Raw genomic sequence first — 27946 nt, 5'->3', positions numbered from 1 at the left:
AATTAAGTTTGGCATTCAGAAATGGAAAACGCCTAATGAGACATTCCATCCATCAAAATAGAAAAAGTCACATGTTAAAGTACCAGCAAATATTTTTGTTAAACCCCAAGCTTTTAAAGATTGTTGTTGTCACAGTTGGACATCATGGTGGAAAAGCTCATCGCTCACTGAGTTTCCTTCTGATTTCCAAGAAAAACAAGAAAGTCTTTTCTGTACCAGAGAGAAGCACTGATGCCTGACGTTCTCAGTTAAATCCACCCAGCTTTGGATTTAAACCCCAGAGTAACCATTACACTGACACTTTATCAGTCAACAAAGAATCAGCACTGAGGTATACATCTGTGATCTTCAAGCTGCGTACACAGATCTGCGAACAAAGAATAGCGCTCACATTACGGTACTGCGTATACAGTAGGCAGATCTCATGGGGTGCAATCAGAGAGTTGACACTAACAACTGATGTGAAATCGAACACTCTGTTGCATCTGTACAGCTCATAACAGTTGCTTTTCACAAGGACTTTGTACACGTATAATCTTTCTGTAGCATTTGCCACAGAGGATCTGATGTTTCTGTAACTGCAACTTCGCTCTCCTTGTGTCAGGATTCTCTTCATAAAGTGTTCCTGCCAACCACAAAAGGATTTTGCTGCTCAGTCACATGGATTATTCCCTGACAATTGGATTATAAGTATAGAACAAGTCCTCAGTCTAAAGAGGCGCATTAAAAAATGGCTCTCCTTTGCCCCAATCACATTAGTGCTGCACAGAGCTGCCAATTAAGAAGCAGTCTATGGTGGTCCGGTTTGACTTTTATTGGCTAAACAAATTTGAGGAAAGTTTGTGGTTTTGACCTTTTTGCTGCATTAAGGTAGAACTGGAGGCATTGAGAATCAGGGCAGAGATGAGACGGAAAAGGCAGACAATTCCAGCCCTACTTCAGAACAACAAATTAAAGAGAGTAAGAGAGGTTATCACAGTGTACATTATCAAATTAGGTGGTTCTAAAGGAGAAAACTCTACCTTCTTACCCAGTGAAATTATGTTATTTCCAGGCTGCAAATATCTTTTTTCAATTAACTGTCCTTATCACTTTATATCCATCACATCCTGTTGACACTATGCTGTGTTTCCTTCATTATATGTTTTATTAACCCTGGCCAACTCCATCGCACTAAATTGACAGACACTTTCAGGGACCATCAGGAAATTCGATGCTCCTAGTCAAAGTAATCAACGGCCTACGCCACATCAAACATATGGATGGTGATCTGTTGAGGCGACCCTTAACGGGTGAAGCCGAGAACATTTGTTGCACATCAGAACAAAACCCATGAGAACAAAAATATTGAACCTAATGCTGCTACATAGCCAATGTGAACATTATTACACTGTGTCTCATTTTACAAAATAGACTGTTGGTGTACTTATGGTTCTCAAGTAAACCATTCATACACAGGTAAATTCAAGATTCTTCTAACTGTTGGGTGTGGTTACTGGTGCAACAGAGCACAGAGTGAATAAATGTTTCCGTAGAAATTCTCCAGACCAGTTTGTGTGTGTGTGTATATATGTATGTATGTATTTGCTTATTTTAGTCAAGTCTGCCCTCTGCTCTTGTGATATTGACTTGAAGGTAGCAGCAGACATGGCAAGCAGCTTCAAAAGATAAATGGTTGACTTTCAGTAAAAGTAATTGTTGAATCTTGCTTTTTTCAGTTTAGGAAAATTGGAGGAATAATTGCATTCCTTTCCTAAGCTGACCTAAGAAAGGTAGTAAATTCCTTTTTTTGTCTTAACTGGATTTTATATATGCATTAAATTCTGGGCTGAGCAAAAATAGCCTACTCCACGTTCAGCTGGCACAGAATGTGGCTGTATGGCTTCTCACTGGGATGAGGAATTGTGAGCATAGTACTTCTATTTTAGTTGCCTTCCACTAGCTTCCACTGATTTTAAGATTTGATTTGAATTTCTTATTAACATATAAACCATTTATGGTCTTGCTCCATCTTATATTAATGACATTTTGACCCTGTATGTACCTGCCTGTAACCTGAGGTCCTCACTGCTGGCTTTACTGGTTGTACCTACAGCAAACCATGTGACAAGGTTTTATTTTATAAGATTTTACTTGTGCAGCACCTTGTAACCTTGTTAAGAGAGGTGGTATACAAATAAAGGTTACTGTTATTTTAATGGGCAGTGTAGTGATGATGTGAGGCTCCTAGTTTAAACCCAGGGCCTTCTTGCTATGAAGTTACAGTGTTGACCACTACACCACTAAGCCATTGCACAGCCGCACCTTATGGATGAAGGCATAGAGAATTAAACTGGACTACCTTTTGACTGTGGCGATGTGTCATTGTCCCACAACAAAGATGGAGGGGCTTCTCACAGCTGGAAAAATTGCGAAAGATATTGGATGGTGGTGATACAGCTCTGACGATACAGTTGAGAATAAAAAGCAAAGTACTGGATCTCTGGTAAAACATTTTGCTTTCTCTTTCAGTTCTAAAAGCACAGTTTTAGTTTTGATGTGAGTCCAGAAACTGATTGGAAATTTTGAATGTAGTTTAGTTTATGCTGTATATCCTTGGTATAGTGCACATTTAAGGCATGGCTGAGTCACTGGAATCACTTTCAGCCACTACACTTAATTTTTGCCAGTAAAGACCTAAGCAGAACCAGACTTTAAACCACTGTAAAGCACATTGTGTGTACAATGTACAGCTTTTTGGAAATTATTTCTTCAGGAGTAATTTATGAACTGGGAAACCTGGCATGCGTGAAGCAGAGGACTGTGAACAATAGTAGTTTAGCCAGCAAAGGCACAAAGAATGGACACTGAAGGCCCGCGTGCCAGTGGTACAGCAGGCTAACAAAGGGAGAGGCAGTGGAAAGGCACAGTCAGCCACTATGAGAAGCTCTCAGTCAGCAGTAAAACTCAACAGAGTTAGTCAAATTTCTGATGCTAGAGGAAAAAGGAGGGAGGTGGGACAGGCCATCAGAATGACAAAAAGAGGATTTCAAGCACCTAATAGTAGAGCTCTGTTTTATCATAACAAAAACACCAACCGTCAAATAAGCACTAAAAGTAAATATTACTTACGTTGCTCATTAGTCAGTTAGTCAGTGATATTTATTGCTGCTCACTGCTGGTAATATCTTGTTAAAGGGGAACTCCACCAATTTTACATATCAAAATCTGTTTGCAAAATCTGGAAAGAAAAACACTGCCTGAAGTTATGTCTCTTGAGGCAAAGTGAGCTGTAGCTGAAGAACAAAGTCTGAAAGTGGAAAAATATCTGGGGCTGTGGAGTTAAAAAGAACTGAGCTTTCCAGAAATCTATAGCCTGCTCCTCATCTCTGCTGGAAGCTAGAAACTCAAGGTGACATTAACTGTTACCAGCATAACACACTCATATCACCAGCTGAACTGTTAGATTTGCACCGAGGGTAATTCTTATTACCATTACTACCATGAATCTGACAATGTTCCAGTTGTGAAGTGCTGTTAATACTTTGCTGTGATATAAACATCAGAGCAATGATATAAGGAAAGGTGATCTCAAAAGTTAGCTGATTTTCTTTACAGGCTCTGAAAAATGTTAAATGAAAACACACAGCCTTTGTGTTTGTGTGTAGAAGAAATTCTTTATTATCATAGTGTTAATACTTCAGACTTCTTCATAGATAGTTGTCACTCACGTTCAACAGGACATTGGTATTGTACACAGTATTTATGTAAACATAGTCCAGGAGAGCCAGGGTTTATTTGTTCACATTCGTATATGACAAAGTAGCCCACGGTTACACTGAAGAATATTTTTTTCTAAATAGTTCATCTTAGCTCTACATCAAACACATTGTTATGACTGTGGACAGTTACGTTTAAAATACTTTACATTCACGTTTTTGTTATAAACAATTTGATAAATACAAGATTAGATATAACAAAAGAATATATTTATATATTTTTATATCTTCTTATATATTCCACATATATTTGATTTTTTTTCTTTGTGGCTTTATTCCTTTCAGAGTAAGGGTGTTCTGTTATGATTCCAGGTTAAAATTCAACTTCAACTTCATTCCAATAAATAATAATAATAATAAAAAAAAGAGAAAACAGAAGAAGAAAATCAAAAACATTCCTAAAGGAACATATTGGCACTTCTATGGTGATGAAAAAGAGGAACATTACAAGATATGTTGATGAAAGTATGAGAGGTGTTGTCATGCACTTAACATAATAGTTGATATACAGTGCAGTGAAAGAGGCATTTTACAGTTGTCACTCCTCAGTGTACTGTACTCAAACAGCAATACTGTATGGCTGGCAACAAAATCTGAACACACACACACACACACACACACACACACTCTCTCTCTCTTTCTCTCTCTCTCTCTCTCTCTCTCTCTCTCTCACTTTTGTGTGTGGAAAGTGGAAAACCACAGATGCTCCTTAGAAGGACTGAGCAGATGAAAATTTGGGAAATAAGTCACGCAACAATAATACAAACCTGTTTGTAACAGTTATGCCATTTGTTTTGCTGAATTTTTCCCCTGCATCTTAAGTAAGCAGCCAGGCACTGATCAGGTTCAGCCTTATTCTGTCTTTGAGATTAAGGCCTGATTGTGAGTCTGACCTTTCAAAGCATAAGAGGTGCATGAAGCCTGCCTCAGTTTATGTCTTTAAAGCTTTGGAGTGATGCATGCATTATTCCCTTTTCTGTAACACAATGTGACACAAAAGCATTATATCAGGCCTGTTTTCTATTTGCTAAGCAGCTTGACCTTGATGCTCTGTTGACCTCCAGCGCTTTGAGTTAAATATCAAAGGACTAGGTCAAAATCGAGCTGAGCCATCCACAAACTGTGGTTTGATTTAGTGGGTTCCTGAGTCAACACAGTTTATTTTTATTTCTTCCTATACGGACTGTAAGAAGTGTGTCTCGCTTGATAAGGCACTGACACAAATAAGCCACTCAGCCAACAGAGTGGCAACAAGTGACAATAATAACGTATTAATAAATAATCACAGGCCTAAAAAGAAGTTTGAAAAAATTGAAATATTTTGGTCTCCTGTATAGTAATACACAGGGACATGGGATTGTTTTGGTTTTTATTTTACTTTCTATCCCTTCTAGGAGGTAATAGTCACGTCACAAACTATAGGAATTAAATAGCATAATAATAATTGAAATAGTATATAAAAACCATAATGATGTCCATGGGCAAATAACAGTAGATTTTCCACACGGGGTGCCCCTCCCTTATGAGCCATAGCTGTAGAATGGTTTCAGAATATTAACAGGCATAACTGAAATCAAAGTGCTTGAAGCTGCTATTGACAACAAAAGCCTTAGGTGGTAAATCTACTCGGGGGGGCGGGGGGGGGGTCTGCTGAGAGAGAGGTTGGAGCATGTTGATCTCCTCGTGTGTCTGACCACTCGTGGCACACGGGAACTCCAAACACCAGATGTGAGGATGAATGAGGGAATTCTGGGTATTTGTCATCAGATGGCCAACCAGTGTCTGAGCTGGAAAACAAAAGGAAGTCTTGACCTGGTGTCAAATGTATTTCATTTCATTTATCTGCCTTGGTTGATGCTGCTTTTCTAAAAGTGTAATTTAGAGAGGCTGGTTGTATCGTCAACATTTTAAAAGGCATAGGCCCAAAAGTAAGCTTGTCTTTTTCCTTCCTCTTCAAATTATTATTTTGACCCTTTAGCAGCAGTTATAGTGCACACATTTCAAGCATTCAAACCCAGATTAATTGCAGCCTCCTGGCCAGTTCAAGTTAACACTGTTACAAAAGAACAAAAATATGTCCTTACTTTAAATTGCCGTACATTTCCGTCAGCGACCAAATGATGTTCATGTTCTGGAGTGATGCAATAGGCTATCCTCTGCAAAACAAGTAATTACAGCACATCATTGTCAACACTAAGCTCTCAACATGTGTATCATCTTCCACCACAGTTGGGGCACCTGTAGGAGTTGTTTGCATGAACTTTCAAAGCTTAATTTATTTCCACTGCTGCAGAAAAGGTGTAAGTCAATCCATTCTTTGATCCCTAATAAAGGCCCATTTTACATGAAATTAACTTTTTCAGTTTTTGGTGAACTCATTTTCCCTGCTTCAGGCAGTTTACCACTTATGTATGGGTGTGTTGTAAAACCTTTCTTAAAATTTTCATTTCTTACTTTATAATCAAATGCTTGCCTTCTTAAAAGACTTTTCACATGTGCATATTCTTAGGGGAGTGAAAGAGTCCACATACTACTTTAGATATAAGAGGGAATGTAATCAGATCTATCATCAGACATTAATTAAACAGTCATTATGGACTTTATCTCTGATCTCTGAATTATTATCAAGAACCTTAGATTTTCAATGGGATGCAGGAATTGTTACAATGGAGTGAAGCTCACACTCGTTGACTGCGGAGGGATGAAAATAGCTCTCCGGTGCTCTGATGATTATGATCAAAAACTCTCAGTGCCTTGAAGCAATCATTTCATCTGAATGTCCTCACAGTGCCAGTGTCATCAAGATGAGAGAGGAAGTTTACTCCTAAATCAGATCGTTGTTTTCAAGTTGTGTTTGAAAGAAGAACATACTGTAGGCCTTTTAGCCACAACTGTACTGTTTACCACTGATTACATTTGGCTACTGTTATGCAAGGTCCATTTACACTGTGTGACATCCTATTTTATTTGCACCATGTCCCAGTGCAAACTGTTCTTACAGAGTGCTCGTGTCAGTTGTAATTGTTGCTACCGTACTTTCATTCTCTTCAGTGATTATCTTGACAGGAATTGAAGTCCATGAATACAAACATCTACTAAATAGGTCTGCTTAGAAAACAGGTTACAGTTTTTCAGCCTTTGTGACAAACATGTTTTGATACTGACCTCTCTGAATGTTCCTGGTACGCTGAAGAATTTATACATAGCGTAGAAGGGGACAAACAGCATGGAGGACATGGCCACAGCCCAGCCAACTAGGTTGGACCAGTTAGGGAAGGTGTAGTCATCATACTTTAGGCCTGACGATGTCAAAGTACTGGCTATTACCACAAACTGTGAAAAAGAGAGGAAAGGAAAGGGGGAGGGGGCACATTAGCAGTGTTTCATCTTTTTGTGTGGTTGTTTTTTGTAAAGTCTCTAAATTTAAAGACTGAGAGAGAGAAGCTGAGGGAACATGGAGAAAAGAGCAAAACAGACACAGCGAAACCCAGGTCAAGAACCGAAACATCTTTATCAGAACAGACACCCAATATTAAAGTCCCTCTGTAATTTCTTTTATTCATAAAACTGAATTGAGTTGAGCATCTGTATACACAATAATAAACTTCTCCCTTTCTGTAACCTGATTCACCTGTTCTAGACTAAATTCATGACTGCGCTACCTGCACTCTGTCCCTTGGAAACGTCATTTGCAGTTATGTATCATGGAGAGGTCAGTTTACCCCTCTTTTTTTTTCTAACTGCAAAAGGCCATAGCAGTCTACTTTGTCCGTGTAAAATGTCAGCTTTGATAAGGCCAGAGATTTTTAGATGGTACTATAGATCACTGAGCTGCTGTTAGTTAGAAATGTTGATACAAACATGTTATGTCCTGCTAACGTGAATGTGGAGCTCAGAAGCACTGTCAGTCAGTACATTCATTCAAACCTCTCAGGTCAAACCTCTTTGGGTGTTAGAAACTGCAGGGCTTGTAGGGCCCACAAGGCTGGACTTCACACTCGCAGGGCCTTGTTTTTACTGGCTGTCACAGTGCCCAGCACAAAGCACTGCTTCATGTGCTCATGGACATCGAGAGTACATGTACACTAGGTATTTTCATTCCTGTAAGTGCACGTCCATCCATGGATGCGACACGAACAAGACTGGATGAAGTGGAATATAATTGGCAGGGTGTGGTGATGAGTCATTATTTTCTCAATCTCTTTACACATCCCCTATGTTGTTAGCACAATAGCACATGATGAAAATGCTCACTTACTGTAACAAAGAGGACACGTAGTTTATGTACTCCATTAAGTTGCCAATTTCGGTTTAGGATGTGTACTCTTTCAGAATACAGACACTTGTCATTGAGGCAGTGCCGTCTATACCAAAATATATCTGTAAACAATGGTAATTTATTTTTGCATTTGTCCCTTTTTCTCACGATACGGAATGACCACTTCTCCTTCTTACTGCAAATTTCCAGTGTTGTCCAGGGGAGAGTGTCGACAGCCATTTGTATTAAAGGAAGCACATGGCTGTCTGCACCTACCCTTGGCCAACAGTGGACCCCGGCTATGTGCTTCCTCTAAAAATAAAGATAATAATAACAACTTTTGGAAACAACAGTTTAACTGTAAATTACTTCACAAAAAAGGGAAAATAAAAGAAAGCCGGGAAGCAATCAATAACAAAATGACACTCAACAAATAAAATAACACCTAAAACTAAAAGTAATGGTAAAATAATGGATAAAAGCAACACATAAAAGTAACAGATAAAATAATTAAGCAAAAGCCATATGGTAAAAGCAAGTTTTGGGAGATGATTTAAAAATAGATGGTGAATTTTCTGGTCAAAGTTCCTCACATAAGCTATTCCAGAGGGTTGGAGCCCTAACAGCAAAAGCCCTACAACCCTTGGTCTTCAGCCTTGGCTGGGGACTATCTGTCTTATCTCCAGATCTCAAGCTACGGGCTGTTGAATAATGATTTAGAAGCCAGGTAGCAGGAGTAAAATTTTAAAACAAAATCTGAAACAGGCTTCCAGAGAAGGGAAGCTTCATTTTGGACACCTTTAAGCCGTGTAATCATGTTTTGGCTGAGGCATGTAAACACTGCATTACAATAACCCAGACAAGAAGTGATAAAAGCATGGATCACTCTTTGAAGAGAATTTAAAGAAATAAATGATGTAATTCTAGATATATTTCTGAAGTTGAAAAAACACAGCTGAGATAGCCATTTAAAATGGGATTCAAGTGTGAGGTTCTGGTATAAAATAACTCCAAGGTTTATAACAGTGGGCACCACATGTTGAGCTAGAGATCAAAGAACAGGCAGAACTTAGGGCCACGAGTTAGCTCAGGGCCTATAATAAGAATTCCATTTTGGAGGAGTTAAGCTGAACAAAATTTACTGCCATCCAACCATTAACTGCAGCTCTGCAATTATGCATTGAAGATAATGTTGCTGATTCAGGTGGTTTGCTGAAAAAATACAGCTGACCATCATCTGCATAGAAATTAAATGAAGCATTTTGCTGTGTAATAATTTGGCCCAAAGAGAGTAAACATATAGAAATTAAATTTGGTCCTAGAGTGGAGCCCTGAGGCACCCCATACCGAGACAATGCTTGACAAGAGGTAAAGCCAGACATAACATTGTTCTCAGCCTTTCATTAATAATGCTTGGATCACTGTGTCAAACGCATCACCAAGATCAAGCAGTATTGAGCATTCACCTGCGTGAGCCTCCATCAAGAAATCACTGATAACTCTTTGGACAGTCTCTGTGCTGTTGGAAACCTGACTGAAATTTCACAAAAATATTGTAATTGATTGAATTGTTATGGCACAATTTTCTGTAGGATTTTGTTTATAAGGGGAAGCTTAGATATTGGTCAGCAATAGCTATGGGCAGATGAATCAGAACCAGGTTTTCTGAGCAGAGGCTGGACACTAACAGTCTTAAAATAATCCGGAACACAGTGAGAAAATAAAGAACTGTTGATGATTGAGCGTAGGCGTGGGGCTACAGCCTCTATTAAGAATTTGGTAGGCATTATTTATTTATTATTCCTCAATTTTATCTATGAAAAAGGTTAAAAACTGAGGAAATGGGGACATCAGGAGAACCAGGGTTGACTAATTGATCAGTGGTTTTAAATAAGAATCTAGGATTGTGGTGGTTGGAGGTGATAAACTCTGAAAAAGTTTTGCTCTTGCATTAATTTCACAGTAATAAAAATTTCATATGCTCCTAGTGCAGTGCTATGGTCTCTGTTTTCCTACACTCCCTTTTCATGCCACACATTCTCTCCAGTAATCCAAGGTGATGGACAGTTCATGAATTGGATTTAAATGTAGGTTTTAGAGGACAAACATTATCTAAAGTCACTAAGGATTCACCAGACTCCACAAATAATGAGCAAATTTTCCACTTAAGGGCATTCCTGTTCACATAAAACAAAAAGTTAAAAACAAGTTATAGATAATGAGGGATAAAAATGTCCCTTAAAACCAGATGATAAATCCAGACCCAAAGTAAAAACTAAGTCGGTAGGACTTCCTATGAGTCAGGATTTCCTGATATCAGAAGTAGTCAGCACGTGGAGTTGCAAGCAACTTCACCGGCAAGTGAGACTCACCAGGATGTGCACAAGGTACAAGGACTATCCTCCTTATCCCACCTTCCCCCTGGGAACAGGCCAGAGGCACCAATGCTGTGGTACTCTGTGAATGCGTTTCCCTGTGTGCCACCCAAACTATTACATTAATTTACTTTAGCTATTGAGTATGAAACTTCTGATTCTGTGTTAAATCTTGCAGCTCAATAGGCCAGCACTGTATCACTGACACGTAAACTACATATCTACTGCAAGCTGGAATAAATTACACTGTCGCACATCTTGCAAGCGTTTATGAATGACAGTTAAAGAAATTTTCCCGACACATTTCATGATTCCTGTCCAGGAAACCAGACCTAAATGTAGCTACTTGAATATTCTTTATTCCTCTCACCAGAAGAAAAGCAGGACTGACAAATTTCCAGCACAGCCTCCAGTAGAGTCCTGGCTTGAAGCCCATCATTCGCTCGATGTCTTCGCTGAAGCGGTCCACACCTGACAAGTTACACAACAAAGGTTACTGTGGAGAGTAAAGTTATACACATTCAGCATTTAACCAGTGTAGGCTACAGCTGGTTATTTGTGCCAAGTAGGAGGGAACACAACACACGATGGTCTACACCCTCATAGTCCACTGTTTTGTTTTTTTGTTTTTTTGTTTTTGTTTTTTTCTAACCTGACCGGGGCTGACGTAACACATCATGCGTCTTTGACTTATTTGCTTCATTATCTCATCAGGATTGCCATGCTGTTTATCCATATTTGTTATTTAGTTTTTTTGCTCTGGTTGCACAATTTGTCTGCTATGGGATCATTTGCCCTCCTGACATGGAAGAAGCCTCTAGTTTTCTTCCAATTCATCTGTAATTTTAACGTCTGAGGGTCCACAGATGAAATATATATACACTAAGTTTGATAGTTTTAGATACAGGAGGTGAACAGGAGGTGAACCTACAAACGGGTTTTGTTTTTGTTTTTTTACCTTCAACATTTTTGTCACACATGATTCTTCTATCATCTGCAGATAGAAGTTTCAATGTGTATTTTTTTTTCTCTAAGATTATATTAAGAGTGACAATGGCTGAGATTTCATTGTCATGGTAATATCATTACAAAAAGACTAATGCTGCTAATGTCATTTGTAGTGAGACAAAAAGTCAGTTCATAATATCAATATCAGTGAATTTGGAAAAACGATTTAAAGTAAACATACTGAACTTTCTTACCATAAAACCATGACACTCCGATGGCCTCAATCAGCACACCAAATAGTATAGAAGTCCCTGCTGCATACTTATCTAGCAAGGTCAGCACATAGATCCCACCCTACAGGCAAAGAGACAGAGAGAATTTATTGTGTGTAAGAGTATATGTGTTTTTGTGGTATAGAAATCTTCACCCTTGAAGATAAGTGGACCCCTTTGCGCAGTCAATATGCACTGCTCTCAGACTTAATATAATATACTGTACATGCTTGTTTTGCACTTTGAGGTGACTCAAAGTGCACTTTGAAGCGCTGATAAGGGGGAGAGGAGGATTTTATGTGCATTTGACCTTTGTTTTGTGTCCCGAGTGGTACAGTCTGTATCTTGTGCCAGGGGACTAGCATGGGAAAGGAATCATTCACTTTCTCAATAATTTTATTCATTTGATTTAAGGGAGGAAACCATGTGAATCACTAACATAATAGCTTTCTGTCTCCCAGAGTCTGTTTTTCTGTAATCCGTAAGCATTTCTCCTTAGTGCTGATGCCATGTGAATGAATAGCGACTGCAAAGAAAAATAGACTTTGTTCCAGCAATTAAATTGTAATTTGTTGTCAGAGTGTGATGTAAGAGTGCAGTTATTTTACAATTTTTAAGTAATTTTTCTGTGACCACGTAATATTGTGAGACTTTATCATGTTTTGACACTGCAGACTGCCCCTACTTGGTGTATATTAGTGAATTCATATATTTTAAAACAATATTTGCTTCTGTCCAACAGCCAAGTTTGTACTGGTTCTTCTATGCACAGTGTTTGTACACATACAGTATCATGGTTGAGTGAGAGTGCAGAGCTAGATTATTCTAACTACTTATCTCTTGAAAGTGAAAGAGAAAGTGAAACATAACATCAGCAAGCATTTTGTTGAAAATGACGTGTACTTCATTCAAGTAGTGAGTGTAAATTCATGGCACAATGGCGCTTGATACTGACATTAGTAATGCAGAGCAGGGCAACCAGGAAGGTTCCAAAGGCTGTGATGAAGGTGAAGAGTTTCCTGTTTCTCTTGAGGATCTTAAAGTCATCCGTCAGGCCTGTGATGACTGCCTCCATGCCTCCCATCTGGTGGACACAAACAGAGAAAGGGACATGCCATTCAGAAATCCCTTTAGATATTTAGATTGATATTGATCCATAAATTGAAATGACAAAAGTGTTTAAGATTATTTGTGGTCACTACACTTTGAAAGTATGCATAAGTATGCTGACACTGTACATTAAACTGAACAGCAGAAGTCATTTTATATATATATATATATATATATATATATATATATATATATATATATATATATATATATATATATATATATATACATATACATATACATATACACACACACACACACACACACACTAACAGTTAATATTAGTCAAAAATAGCATTGAACAACACTCATTTAATAACTGTGCATTTCAAATGTATCATTTTAAAAAAAAAAAAAGAAAACTATATATCACTTTACCCATTACTGTAAACGTCAATTTAGAGACATTTAAAGTGGATGAAAATGTGATTTTGTGATGTACAATGCTTAAAAATGATTTTAATGGGTAAATGAAACTTTTTAATATCCAACCAAACTTAAATTTAACTGGGTCATTTTGTAATTACACCATTGTTTGTCCATTGAAACAGGTTGATAGTATTGCCTTCAAATTTGACAGATTGAAAAGAACTTTATTATCCAGTGAGGGTTGGAAATGCGTCTTTGGTCCTACCTCAGCATAACAATAAATAGAGCACGATATCATAAAATACTTAATACATTACAGTATTACAGTAATACTGACATGGTGTTCATCTGATCTACTGGATGAAAGAATGAGTTAATTACTCTGGGACATTTGCTGACAGATAGGAAGTAGTTTAATTGTCCTTTGTTTATTTTGCATCTGAGTGAGTCATTGCGAAGATGTTTGATTAAATTACTGCTGGTTTTTGAAATGTCAGAGAAGGAAGTTTTTGTTGCCACAGACCATTTTAAAGTCATTTTAACGCTGACCACATAGGTGAAACACAGTTTACCCATGTTTACTTTACTCTTATTACTTAAATTCTACAATTTCCCCTCAGCATGACATGAGTCATCACTCCACAGCGGTGCTGGACTAGGGTCTTTCATTCACTTAATCATTTGGGCTCACGGAACAGTTGGCAAGCAGCCATCTCAAAAGTGAAAGTCGCTGGTTTTATCATGTTGAATAAAACTTATTAAGCAATAAAGTCAGTCTGCATGTTTGTTTATGTTAACAAGACATATTTTTTACTTAACAGCCTTTTTAACATCATTCAGAACCTGAGTTGTAAAAATTGTAAAGGCTGCTACCAGGAGGGAAAAAATAAGAAAAGAAAAGAAAAAAACGCCTGACATTATTTAGTAACCTTGATTCAGAAGACATTCTACTATGTTATTGCTACATCATAGCAGATTAAAGGTCTCTCAGAAACTTGCGCAGTGAGTATTCAGTGAACCTTGTTTTCCAACAGATATCAAGTTTAATGGGAAACCCAGCAAAGAAAGTCTTACAACATGACTGGTGGATATCACTACTGTCCCGAAGGGGTCTTCACATACACAATGTCTGCTCTGTTCTGTACATGCACAGTGAAGGTAGAACTGTTTTTCTGAGCTTTGGATGATAAACAAGGACAGACTGACACCTATATTCAGTACTTGCATACAAGCATATGATGTATGTATGTATGTATGTATTTCATCAGTTAAATTACATTTTATTCTTGCATTTATTCATGCACTACCTGCAATTTTTGTATCTGTTCATTATTGATCCATGTACAGAGCAGGATCTCTGTCCCTTCCATCCTGCTAAAAACATTCACACTTGTGGTTATAAGGATATGATCTCACCTATACAGCTTCCAGAGATCTTAGTGGTTTTAGGGACTCACCGAGCTGTCAATTCCCAGAGTCAGCAACATGATGAAGAACACAATAGCCCAAAATGTTGATCCTGGCAGTGTAGAAATTGCCTCAGGATAGATGATAAACACCAATCCTGCTCCTGTATGTACACACAGAGACATGCGTACACAAAAGTAACACATTTACATAGTCAAAATTTATATGCATGACCAAATATTTTTATCTCTGTAATGTCATAGCAAGTGAGAAGAACTGTGCTCACCCTCTGTTGCCACATCTTCTATTCTCACCCCATGTTTGTAAGCCATGTATCCAAGAACAGAGAAGATGGCAAACCCTGAGAAGAAACTGGTGATGCAGTTCACAGTGCTGGTCAGGAGAGCATCCCTGGATAAAGAAAATGCACAGGGGAAAAAAAATAGTTGAAAAGAAAGAACTGTTCCTTTTTATATACATTTTCCGTTTGTAAAATCCTCCTCTGTCCAACTAACTTTATTTAACAGAGGCTGTTGACTCAGTTTCATTCTTTTGAGCTGAGCATGAAGCTGTTTGTGTTACTAACATTGTTGAACAACTGCTAAAATCAGCGCTGCTGTTTATAGTAGTTCAAGTGTGATACTTGAAGCCAATTTTCCATTGTACTGGGTCACATAAGTAAAGTCAAAATGGGGTCATGTGTTACTGGATATCTTTTTAAGTTGATGAGTTGATCTTTAGCCAAACATTGTGCTTTAGATGGGATATTCAGGTTAATGAGGAGCTTTTGTTCACTGTTCATGGTTGGTGGTTTGATCGGCAATTAGTGCGCTGCTCTGCGGCCACACACCTGTGGTTGTCTGACAGAATGAACAAGGTCAGCCTGACCTCGGCCACCTCCTGAGCTGAGGGAGCAGAAACCTCTCAGTGAAGGATTTTCTTCCCTCTGATTTTTCTTTTCTTTTGTATTGTCTGCAGGCTGTGATAGAAGCTTTTCAGTTTTGATTCTGCTCTTCAGTCATTACAAAAACACAAACACCCACATACATTCTTGTTTCACATGGGGGACACCCCCTTAACTTAACCCTTACCCTAAACTTAACCTAAATCTAATTCTAACCTGAGCCCTAATACCAAGTCTTAACCCTCAAAAAGTAGTCTCTACCTGTGGTAACCTGATTTTTTGTCCCCCACAGTGACAAGAGTTCCAGTGGGTTAGTGTGCATTTAGGTTTAAGTCCCCACCAGGACATAAAAACAAGCCCTGACACACCTGCACACACACACTGCTGCTACACATCACCAGAAACTGTGCCTCACTTAAAACTATCAGTATGACAAACGTATACATTCATAACAATAACTTAAAATTTTAGCTTAATTTAGAAAAGTATTGATAAATGATTAAATGATAAATCAGAGATGCATTTTGAATTTTCTGTCCCACTGTCCACAGGTCCTTGTGAAAGCAGACATTTAACATAATCTAAACATATCTGACAAAGAAAGGCAGCAGTGCTTTGTCCTCCTCTTGCACTCTTCTGATGTAGGATTTGAAACACACAGGACACACTGTTACTCATTTCCTGCACCACTCTTACAGATTTGATCCATCTGTGTGGGTATTCAAACAAAAGCCTGAGTTCAGTACTTGCCTTCCTAAAATCACCAGGTCTTCTATGCTGCTGCCTTTTACCTAGGTCAGGTTTGAATGCTTATAACATACAGTACAGCACTAATTTTGCTTAGTTTGCAAACTTTTGTAATGACACTTTACATTATATTTCATCTGTTATCATTTATTTGATACGAACTTAGGGTGTTGCAGTGGCAAAAACGTTTCAGAATTAACTATTGTAGTGATTTCTATAACAACAAGAAGTTAAATTGTGTCTGCTATTTGCAACCACGACAGGTTAAACTGCTGTTTTGCCAACAGCATCTGCCACTAACCGCACCACTGCAGCCTGTTAATGTGGAAAAAGGTTAGCCAACTTCATGCCTGCTTTTTCTGAGGAAGAGCAGCACTATGACAAACCAGTCAACATACAGCCTTTGGCTATAATCTGGCAACCCTTCCTGGCCTGTACTTTATCTTTTCTGTTAACACCTGGCCATCGGGGTCAGCTGGACAGATTAGCATCACCTCTGCTACTCTGTGATCCAGTTACACGTTGGAAATAGCCAAGTGCTTAAAAACAGCAGGATGTTATGTTGCTGTGGGCTTGTTTTGCAGTATCAAAGATGACAAATACAGTGCAAATGCTTACCTGTAGCAGTTGTTGTCAAATTTGTTATAGCTGGCAAACGCAATAAGCACACCAAATCCTGCTCCTAGTGAGTAGAATATCTGGGTGGCAGCATCAATCCACACCTACAAAAAAAAAAAAAAAGAAAAAAGAAATAATATATTTTTTTAATTTCCCCCCCAAAAAATGGTTCCAGGCTAAAATACTACACATACAGGGACTGACCTGAATATAAATGCTGATTTTCATTGTTTAGACCATTATTTTCATTATTAAATAATTACCTATCTTTGGAAAACACACCTGTATTAACCCATACATTTTTTTATTAGCCTGGCGCCTGTCTCTGCTTTGCAAAATGCGAATTAAGTTTTAAGTATTAAGTGTACAAATGTTCTGCAGAACATGAACTTTCTCAACCCTAGCCCATGTACATTATCTCAGCTAGAGGAAGACGTCTTATGTAAGTGTCTATAGTGTGCAATCCTTCATGCACATACATTTAGTATGGGAGGCACCAATGGGAATCTAACCTTTAACCCTCAAAGCTTGAGATACTCCACCCAAAGAATTGCATAAACAGACAGAGGGCTCTGTACATCCACATTGACGTAAATGTTACTTGTAACGTAAGGTAAATGGATAGATCTGAAAGTCCCTAAGGTTAACACTAAATTGGAGGTCAACAAATAACACGAAACTGAATGTCCAGCGTTGAAACCTGGGATTTCATACTCAAACAACCATTCCTTTTTTCTTTCGTTATTTTTTTACTTGCTAGTGACCCCAACCTCAACCCATTCAAATATCTCAATGCTCATGGATGGGTTGTGGCTAACAAGCAAAGTCTCTAACCTCTAGATTGTTGAGCCGCTTGAAATCGATGTGGAGGTAGGCCCTGATGCCATCCATGGACCCTGGCAGAGTTATGCCTCGGATCAGCAACACAAAAAGCACCACATAGGGCATCGTGGCTGTAATGTACACCACCTGAATACACATGCAGAACAAACAGGTAAAAGGGGAAAAAATACAGCATATTGCATCTTTTTTTTTTCACTTAAACATTCTATCAATAAATGCACACAAAATGTGGTTGACGGTGCATATTAAGAAAAAAAAATCCCACTCCCCCTCTCTTACTGACTGACTCTACAGTTACTAGTTCCATCTTATAAAATCATAATGTTTGTTACGGTTTGTTGTTGCCATGAAATAATTCAGACTTGTATCAAAACAAGAAAACATTGAGAAAGCAGCAGCTATTGTTGTTTGGTGGTCCAGGCCTATACCTTCCCTGAGGACTTGACACCTTTCCACAGGCTGAAGTAGAGAATGAAGACCACCACAACCAGACACAAGGTCAGCTCCCAGCGAGGCAGGCCTAGATCCTGGATACCCTTACTCTCATGGAGATGCAACACACCCCGTCTGCACAAGGACACACAAACAAAATGGAAAATAATGTATCTTCATATCTTGAAGGCCCTCTTTAAGAAAGATATACTGTATACTCACATTTTCAGCTGATAACACTATTTCAGATATTTTGCTGACATAAATCTGCCCACATAAGAGCATTGTATTGTTAACACCTGGCAAAGCTGTGCATCATGATTTGTAGTTCTATAGTAAATACTGAAGATAACTTCATCATCAGTGCATTTTAGGCATGTTTTAGTTGAACAGACCCACCCAGGCTCTACAGCAGCAGGGAGAGTCTAAACACAGCAGCCCACACTGCAGTGCCTGAGGTGAAGGTGAGAGATGAAGTATGGGACAGAGTCTGTCAGGACATACATCATGTTACACACCTCAGTTTATCACTGAACACAAATGCATTTAGTTATTCAATGTAGATTCATTATCTTTTACCTAAATTAGAGCTATCCAAACGAATGATAAACTGTCATTTGTTGCCTGGCTTTTAAAGTGAAGTAACCACTTTTCTTTTTCTCTCTCACTTCACTACCCACAGATTCTTTGAAACTGTCAATAATGACCTCTGGTATTGTTCTGCTGTTATGAGCCAACCTCGATCCAAACACTTAATGTCAGATCAAGGTGGGTGTTCAAAGGTTCAAGTGTTTTATTATGACATAATGAAACAAGGGGAGACAAATGTAGTCTCTTCCTTCCCGGGCTAAATATTGTTTCCAGCTGCATGCTCATTCTTTAAACGTCTGCTCTGAGTAGTGGGAAGGAAGCGCACAGCTTCACATCACAATAGTGGACTAGGGGCGAAGTTCATACATTACATACAATTGTTCTGGCCAGTTTGGTCAGAAGATGCCGTCAGTATGTTGTCCCGTCAGCTGGTGACAGTACTGGAGCCTTTACTGTCTTCTCAAAATGTTGTTCAGCTCATTTAAAGAGCACTGCTACAGAAAATTGAAATGTTTGTAGGGAGTAGTTCAGTACTTTGCAGAAATATGTTTATTTGTTGTCAGCTTCTCTCTTTTTGTTCTGTACAGATGAATATTAAACAGTTTGTCTTATGTGATATTTGGGTATAGATGGAGAGTTCCATTTTCTGTTAATGATGATACACCTTTGAGCCCATTACAGGGACTATACACCAATACTGGCCACGTTTGGCCATTATTGGTTGTGGTCAGCAGCTCCTGGTTTCCATTTCGAATCAATATCACAGTTCTGTCGAAATCTTTCTTTCTGCTGTTACTGTTCAAAAATACTGGGTAAGACTGTTCCAAGGCCAAAAAAGATGCTGGCTGAAACTGCAGTGTAAAACAGTGTATTCACAAGGCCTGCGCAGATAAAAAGATCTGTCTATCCAGGACTCATGATGGGCAAACATGAATCCAACAACAAACACAGACTACGTGATGTTTTAAATTCTGAGATGTCCCTCCAGAGCTGAGAAACACTCGGAGTGAGCCGTGTTTTATTTGGATATCAGTATCCTGCAGTAAAACATTTAAAAGCACTCTTGTTCCCTTCACGTTTGTCCTAAGACTTTCCTCAAGAAAGATTCAATTTAGTTGGCATGTGATGTTATGGGTGGATAAACAGCGGAACTGGATGAGGATCTGATACTCAGGTTGCTTACACAACAGCCAGACACAAAAAAACCCCACAGGAACATGCAAACTGAAATATGTCCAGACACACAATCCGAAGGGACCACAGGATCTGTGAAACTCCTCTTTAGGATTTACTTATCTTTCACTGATAATAAATTCAAAGCTATATAGTCTTTGGGGAGGCAGATAGCAGCGTGAAGAGATCAGTTTATTTGGAGAGAAATTTAAAGTCTGTGCATGACCTGGAGGCCTGATGGTGTGTTGTAATGCCCCAAGGCCTCCTTGTTCATCTGATAGCATTGATAATGCACTGCCAGTAAATGCTCACTACAACATCAATCCAAATCCCTTTGGCCCAGTTACTCTAAACACATTTACTCTTTTTGTCACTCCACGAGCTGGTTATATGCTGCTGTCCTAACACTCAGTGCTGCCATTAGCTGCTCTTTGTATACTTAAGGCTGGCACACTATTGCGTGTAGGACTGTCTTAATGTTGGTTACAGAACGAGAAACGGGGCATGCGAAGAATAAATAAATAAAAAGGACTGTAGACCTGAGTATGAAAACACAGCTGAGGGGTTCTAATTTCAACCTGATTTATTTAATTAATTACAAATGATTCTGTCCTAGTTGTTTTTAAAGTAATTATTTCAACAAATATGCTAAATTGTGTGTGAGGCTGAAGCGAAGGCAATCTTCTCAAGTGTCTTTGTAATTAGATCTTTCAGGTTAAATGAGGGCTATTTATCAAGTCTAGTTATCCTTGACATGAAATCAGATGTGGTTGCTTCAGGCTCATGCGGAAAAGAAAGGATATGGATGCGCGCAAAAGGAATGCGTTCTTGTCACTGTCTTTTTTTGTTTATTTTTTAGTTTCTACTGTAGTTGATAAGTTCATCTTCAGAGGGTTTGAGAAATTTGTATAACCGTTATTCTTTGGGTCATAAATTACTTTTTAAATTAGTAGAATTAAATACTCTGAAGGAAAAGCTAAAATAAGGACAGTTTTTTTTCTGTTCCTGAAAAGTTACATTTACAGTTCAAACCGTGCTTGTTTTCTCACCTTCACACATCTAGCCAATCACTGCTTGTAATGGACGTTAGTGTCGGATTGTCGGTTTCAGAGAGTTAAACAAATTGTTTGACACAAAAGTCCCAGTTCTGGTGTCGGAAAGGTGTTCAGGAGGGGGTTTTCAAATCCTAAGAACTCTGACTCCCAACTGCTTCATGTCTGCCTTCAAGCAATGAGACGACCTTACTCTGTAAAGACATGATGCTGTGATTTGGAAGTTTAACATCTGGGGGGTTTCTTTGATCTCTCAAGGCTGCACAAGTTATCAAGTTAATCACATTGAAATGCCCAAATCTTCTGTTTCCAGGTCAGTTTTTTGGCAGAGGCCATGTTTTCGGCCGTCCTCACATAGCCCCTTCCACTGCACATCTTACAAACAAGCCCTGTCACACGAATTAAAGTTCACTCTCATATCACTCACACTGAGTCAGGTCATATGGAGTTTTACACTGTATTATCATTGCATTGTTGTTAAATTCTTACACATGATCTTAAAATCCCCCATGCTTATTCTCTGCTACAGTGATTTTGACTGTAGTTTACGGTTTGGTGCTACAGACAGTAGCACGGTTTAAACTTTAACTTGTAGTTGTACTCCTCAGTTACAAAGAGTGTTGTAGCATCTTTCAGCTCACTGTTTTAGTTTCATGGCCTGCACTGGATCTCTTTGCGACGTGCAGCCGGAACATGTTTTCAGTGGAAAAACTCTGATAAACCCACTGTACATTGTTTGCCCTGCACCAAACAGGCAAACAGACAACTTGCTGGTGAACAGTGTGCAGCATAATGCAGCTGAAGAACCAGATAAATACTTCAGTCGCTGGTGGAGACTGAAAACACAATTCTATTTTGCTAGTAACTCATCAGCTGGAATATAATAATAATAATAATAATAATAATAATAATAATAATAATAATAATAAAACTATATACTGTATTAAGTACCATGGCTAGGGAGCCTAGATGCCACTAACAAGCAAAACAAACCAGCTTAGGTGTAAAACTAAGACTGAAAGAAGATTCCACTATACAGTTTGTTACTGTTGGATTTTGCTATAAACTATGCTCATGATAGTTGAGCACAGTCGGCTTAAGGAGTCTGCGGGTGTAAAAAGAGTCTAAGAGGTGAAGCAAGAGAATTGTTCACTCAGTTGGCCTCACTCCCTCATGCTGTGCCTTGGCATTGCTCCTGTGCTCAAAGCTAGCTGTAAGAAAGAGGATTTATTGTCCCCTACAGAGCTTAACCCCAGGCAAGATCTGTCTTGAAGTACCCTATTGTTGTCAGTCTATGCACCTCTATCTTCCCTATGACTTAATAGCATAATCATCCACCTGCCTTCTGAGTTTATGGATCATGTCTACTTTTTGAGCAATATTGCATCACTTTTTTGAAAGTCTGCAGTAATTCACAGGGCTGTAGCTCTCATGTGTGTGCTGACCTTCTCATGTTAAGTGAAAGGGTTTACTTGCTTATAATTTATCAAGTGTGAGGGTTCCTGGAAGTTGAAACATATCCAGGGATACTGATTAAATAAACATACTGTACGGGACGCTCCAGCCTAGCCCAGCAGAATGGGAGTGGAACTTTTGCAAGCTCAAGTATTGGCTGGGCTGCATGCTCAATGTATTCAGTGCGTCACGCTTAGCATGTGTCCCTTGTATTGTCCAAGTCATTTCACAGACTTCCTCTGGGCTGCACAGTCAGTCTTCACAGAAGCTGGGGAAGAACTGGCTGTCTTTGAAGTATAAACAGATGGAGCTTTTTTCATGCACTTCAAAGAGGACATTTGAACTTTTTATGTATACACCTATTACAGTGCAAACATTTTTTGGCTGAAGAGTTTTGGAGCTCTCTACACACTTTTCAGTGACCTGTCACTCTTCACATGGACAGTGGTTCCACAGACAGGTACATACTGTGCTAGCATTATTCAGACAACAGTGACAGAGCAAGAAAGCATCACTGCCATGTGATGCTGTTGTTGGTTGGACTGAACTCGATACTGACTCAGCCAAACTGTATCAGTTCTAACCATCCAAATGAAACAAATAGACTGTGAACAAAATATGCAAAGTTAATCTTGTGAAGACAGGGGCTACATTTACTTACATTTACTTGCAGGCCAATACTTTTGATCTTTCTGCAATCACGGAAATACTGTGATCATCAGTATGGTGTCTATCCGTGTAACAGTGAGTAAGTGCTCCGCGTTGTGACATTTACTGGATAGCTTGAGTTTGGATTTTTAAGTGATCTCAGTATAGAATCAGCTGTCATTGCCAGACGTTTGCATGGAAGCAGCAGATACTATACAGCTGTGTAACTGTTGGTTACTTTATCTATTGCAAAGGACTTTAACTACATCTGATGCTTGAATAAAAAAACTTGAAAAGCTCTACTTGCACAGTCTACATCATGCAATGACCTACACGGGGTCACTATTCGATAAATGCCTTGTTCTGATTTTCTGAAATCACTTACTCGTAGTACTCTGCTGCCGGGGTGATCTTGTACTTGGCATAAGAAGTTCCATTGCCGAGGACGGATCCGTTGATGGATTTGGGGTCGGTGCAGTTCGGACTGTTCCAGCTGTTGCCACATCTGAGCCATGGCAGCTCGCTGGTCATGGAGGAGAACAGGTAGTGGAGGGACCAGGCAATGATGACATTGTAGTAGAAGCCTACATACAGAGCTATGAGGATTACAGTGTAGCCCACACCTGAAGAACACAGGGTTATTAGTTAGGGAGAAAAAAAGATTGTTTATCTTCACACTGTGTTAGTCATGTACACACCTTTCTGTACAACACAAATTTCTTTTCAATGTTTTAGAAGAACATCAGCGAAGTGCAAGTATACGTGACACACACTCTCTAGAGGTGACCATGCGTAGTTTGTATAAATACATTCTGCATCCCAGTATGCAGTAAAATGTAAAACTAAAACCAGATGCATTTCAGCCATTACTAAATAAATAGCAGCGTAGTCAACAAATCATGAATAGCAGGTATGGATTGCAAGGTCAAAGCAACTCATTCACATCATCATCATTTATTAGAACCCACAGATCTGAGAACATCTCCCATCACTAGCTGTGGTTTATATATTTTGGAAAGAAAAAATTTCCCATAGTTAAGTTCTGTACAACTTTGTTGACTAGATAAACGGTTGTCATTTTTGTCTTACATCTGAGGCCTTGTGGGCCTTGCAACAACACCCTGTCACTGTCACTATAAGCACATGTAACTCCCTCAGCTGTGTGGTGGAGGGTACACGCTGATAAACACTAACCAACCACTCAAAATTCACACACATCTAGTGGACGTTAATGCATACTTTCCCTCATTTTGCACTTTTTTTTTGACATATTCTGGGATGAGATGTTTTGTCTCCACTGGAATGTGATGTCCTTACATGAAAACAGAGAAGTCCATAAACCCATCACCCACTCATTCTAGACAGGAAAATAGCAAACCCTTCTTAGCGCTGCAGCCAACAAAAGCAGTGACTGGTGCTGATTAAATAGTGCAGACAGAGGTGCTTATCTGACAATATCAAAGAATAATTGGTTGACTAAGACACTACAAAGTAAGAAAAAGCCAGGTCTTATGTAAATTTACAGCTTTTGAGATACATATTGTTAGATCACTCTTTCTCACGAATCTAATGCAGGTCTGGATTTTTGGAGATTCATAGTAAACTTCATAACACAGAAGAAAGAAAACAGTCTTAACGCACAGTTGCTATAATTAACTCAAAGTAGGCTTCAGTTTAAGTTCACACAACATAATTCTACATCAGTTTTTTTATTTCGCTGTAATAAAGAACATAGTAGATCTTGTTTTATTTGGGATTTTTCTTTGACTTACAGTTAAATTTACCCCCACCGTGCTCCCCAGCGTGCCATGGACACTATCCTGGTTTGGTTTTGTTTCACTCATTTGAAATCGACATTTGCACAAACTTTCACAGGGTTATAAGGTTGCAGGTGCTAGCAGAGCGAAATTTGAAAAAACAAAAATGCAGAGAGGTTAATTACACAGTGACACTTATGAACCTACGAGGGTGAAAGGCCAAGAGCGAAGGGATGAAATGAAAGGGCAAGACACTGAAGAGAGAGACAAACAGGAGCATGACAGAGCAGTGAGTGGCACAGCTTAAGAGGTTAGAGGGAAGCTGAAGTAAACAGACACGCAGGTCCACATGTGTTTGAGTGTGTGTTTGTGTTACAGTTCACCTTTAAAGACAGGGCATATTTTCCAAACTGTAGCTGCCCCTTCCCTGTTATACTGGCCCAAGGCAAGTTCCATGTAGAACAATGGCATCCCCGCAATCACCAAGAAAAGAATGTAAGGGATCAAAAAGGCACCTGAAGAAAGAAAGGAACAGTTACATATTGCACTTTATATTTTGAGTAGTTTTCAGCTACTTCCTTGCTAGCATGACTTCTTTTTTGCTTACAGTAAAAAAAAAAAAAGTAATGCTTAGGGGTAGGTGCTTAATATGGAAATAAGTGCTAGACAAAACAAAATACCCAAAAAAAGAAAAGGGGAAAAAAAGAGGGGTGGGGGGTCTTGACATTCTTGGAAAAAGAACACACCACAACATACAAGCAGGAAGGCTCACAGCTATTTTCATGCTGTGCCTCAGTTGCACATCCACCAACAAGGAAATGACCTCTCATAATTGAATTGTTCTTGACATTGTCCATCACAAATGACACATTATCTACAGTAATGAATACATTTTGCTGAGGGCCAATATGATTGACAGGCCAGTGGTGGAGTTGACCCTTTGGGGCACTAAGCACAACATGTTGATTTTCGCCATGAGAATGGACATGCAGGCAAACAGAGGACACAGCACACCTTCTAGTGAACACTCTGTTGTCATGAGTGTTGGGGGTAAAACAACACTGTTTAAAACCATCCTTTGTTGATTCAACCACACACACTGTACTTTTCTCTCTCTCTCTCTCTCTCTCTCTCTCTCTCTCTCTCACTACAGCTGCAGCTTCAGTGTTCACTAGTTTTGAAAACAGTGCGACTGTTACTCTGTTGTGTTCACACAGTTACTGAGTAACCCAGAGCTCAGATACTTGTTTTCAAATTTTGTAGTATATTTTCACATATTTAAAACAGCTTTCAACAAAGAGAATTAAAAGGATTTTCTAGCAGATGCTGAAACTTTTCATGAAGCGTCTGATAATATGAAACGTTAGTGGTCAGTTTTAGAGCTGCAGTGGTTTTACACATCTACATGCCTTTATGAAAGGAGACCTTTTGTTCATTAAGTAAGCTTAAATGCTCTCTCATTACTCATGAAAGGATTTAGTTTTCCCCCTATATTTTGAAACATTTACATGGAAAACAAAAATACAGTGATGAGTGAAAAGTTTAAAACTACCTGTTAGTGATTCAACTACACACACTGTGCTGTTTTCCCCTGCCCACTTTAGTGCACCTTCAATTTTCTATAGTTCTAAGGGTGGTTATCTTAGACCCGCAGAAGAATCATGAGCCAGAACACCTGTATATCCAGTGTTTATATCTACAAATAAATATTGCAGGATATTTAATTTTTTATGTGTCATGGTTCAGTTAAGAAATGTGCATGCCTTGGTGAAATGAGGTATTTCCTTCATCATGTAAGCTAAACGCACTTCCTACATACATCTGGGACTATTAAAAAGCTTATTAAAGGAGATTAAAGAGGCTAAAATTAGAACAACAACGCAGCCAAATAACTAACTCTAATCTTATTCAATATCTGAGGGCTGTGTGAAACGGTTTCAACACATTCTTCAAACATTTCAAAGTACAAGTAGAAACGCATTGGCACCTGAGCCCTAAATGAAAGAAGAAAGAACATCAGTTTATTTTTTGTCGTATTACTGTAAGAATTTAGTGCCTGAACCTTGCGGTGCGCCATGTTAAGTGACCTCTCCTAAAAGTTTAAACATCTGTGTACGCACATCTATCGATCAGAAATAGATGCTTTTACTCACCTCCTCCATTTTTGTAGCACAAGTAAGGAAATCTCCAAACATTGGCCAGGTCCACCGCGAAGCCAATGACCGACAGGAGAAAGTCTATTTTCTTGCCCCAAGTTTCTCGTTCTTCGTCAGAGGTGGATCCGGGAGGACCTACGCGGTGGCCAGGGGTGGGAATGATGGAGGAACTGGTGTACTGGACGCCATTCTGGTCCTTCACCAGTATCAGTTCTACCTCCTTTTTCTCCACATTGCACTGTTTCAGCGGGGCCACCGACGAGAGCTTGTGTTCTGGCAGAACCTGGATATTCATCTTCTCTTGCGGTGCGTACGAAGCCCACGCTGGCCCGGTGCTCTCACGGCCCCCTGCGGGTTCTGGCGGAGCCGATGGTCTGAGTCGGTGCGCTTGAATGAGGACGGCAATCCCGCTGACAAAAACCGGATAAGCGAGCGTTCTCTGCCGAAACTACAACAGAGACCTCCGCGTGCATGGGCTGGAGAGGAGGGAAGAGAAACAGAGAGTTTGTATAGGTTTGGTGTTTGTGCGTAAAGTTTCTATACACTTACGCACAGCGAGAAATACAGGTTAGGACTGCCAGGGGGGAGATAGGTGACATTATTCCTCCTATAGCAGACAGACCTAATGTCTGCGTGTTCTTAATAGAAGTACAGCATTAAGAGAAAACATTGTATCTGTAGTCTGATGCACAGCAGTAGCAGGTGTCAAGTGAAAGACACTTCAGAGCGATTTCCCCTCTACGTCACCACGCGCACCGAGCGCATTGTGCGCTGAACAATCAAACGATTACCTGCCTAAAATATCACTCATAAGGATAATGGGAAAGAGAAATGGTTATTTGAATATGTCACCGTTGTTAAATTAGTTTAAAGCCCTGCAACTGAAAGGTTTTCCTCCGTACTTGGTAAAGCTAGGGACACCTCTCCATGACCCGATGCTGCTGTTGTCCAGATGCGTCTGAGAGAAGACTGCCCATTCTGAAGGAACTATAAGACTCGCCTTCTCCAGCAGAGACGATATAAAATGCGAGCTTTTAAATCGGTTTCCTCTCTCTCTTCCACGTGATATTTTA

The 27946-nt window shown here is 39.2% G+C and overlaps 1 protein-coding gene across 1 annotated transcript; it reads right to left on the bottom strand.

Annotated features, from left to right (window-relative positions):
• Positions 1 to 3647: 3647 nt before the first annotated feature.
• Positions 3648 to 27946, bottom strand: slc6a2 (solute carrier family 6 member 2). Its single transcript, XM_041050451.1, has 15 exons — positions 27776 to 27946; positions 26871 to 27349; positions 25101 to 25232; positions 23346 to 23583; positions 18038 to 18176; positions 17601 to 17735; positions 16767 to 16870; positions 14784 to 14908; positions 14548 to 14660; positions 12567 to 12695; positions 11594 to 11693; positions 10762 to 10862; positions 6924 to 7091; positions 5843 to 5914; positions 3648 to 5545 (listed from the first exon to the last, which is right to left on the bottom strand). The coding sequence occupies exons 2-15, from the start codon at positions 27166 to 27168 to the stop codon at positions 5522 to 5524; spliced, it is 1878 nt and encodes a 625-aa protein (XP_040906385.1). The 5' UTR covers positions 27169 to 27349; positions 27776 to 27946; the 3' UTR covers positions 3648 to 5521.

This window comes from Toxotes jaculatrix, chromosome 1, assembly GCF_017976425.1.
Source record: "Toxotes jaculatrix isolate fToxJac2 chromosome 1, fToxJac2.pri, whole genome shotgun sequence".
NCBI lineage: Eukaryota > Metazoa > Chordata > Actinopteri > Toxotidae > Toxotes > Toxotes jaculatrix.
The sequence above is the reverse complement of the archived record's forward strand: the minus strand, read 5'-3'. Positions and strand labels throughout refer to the sequence as shown.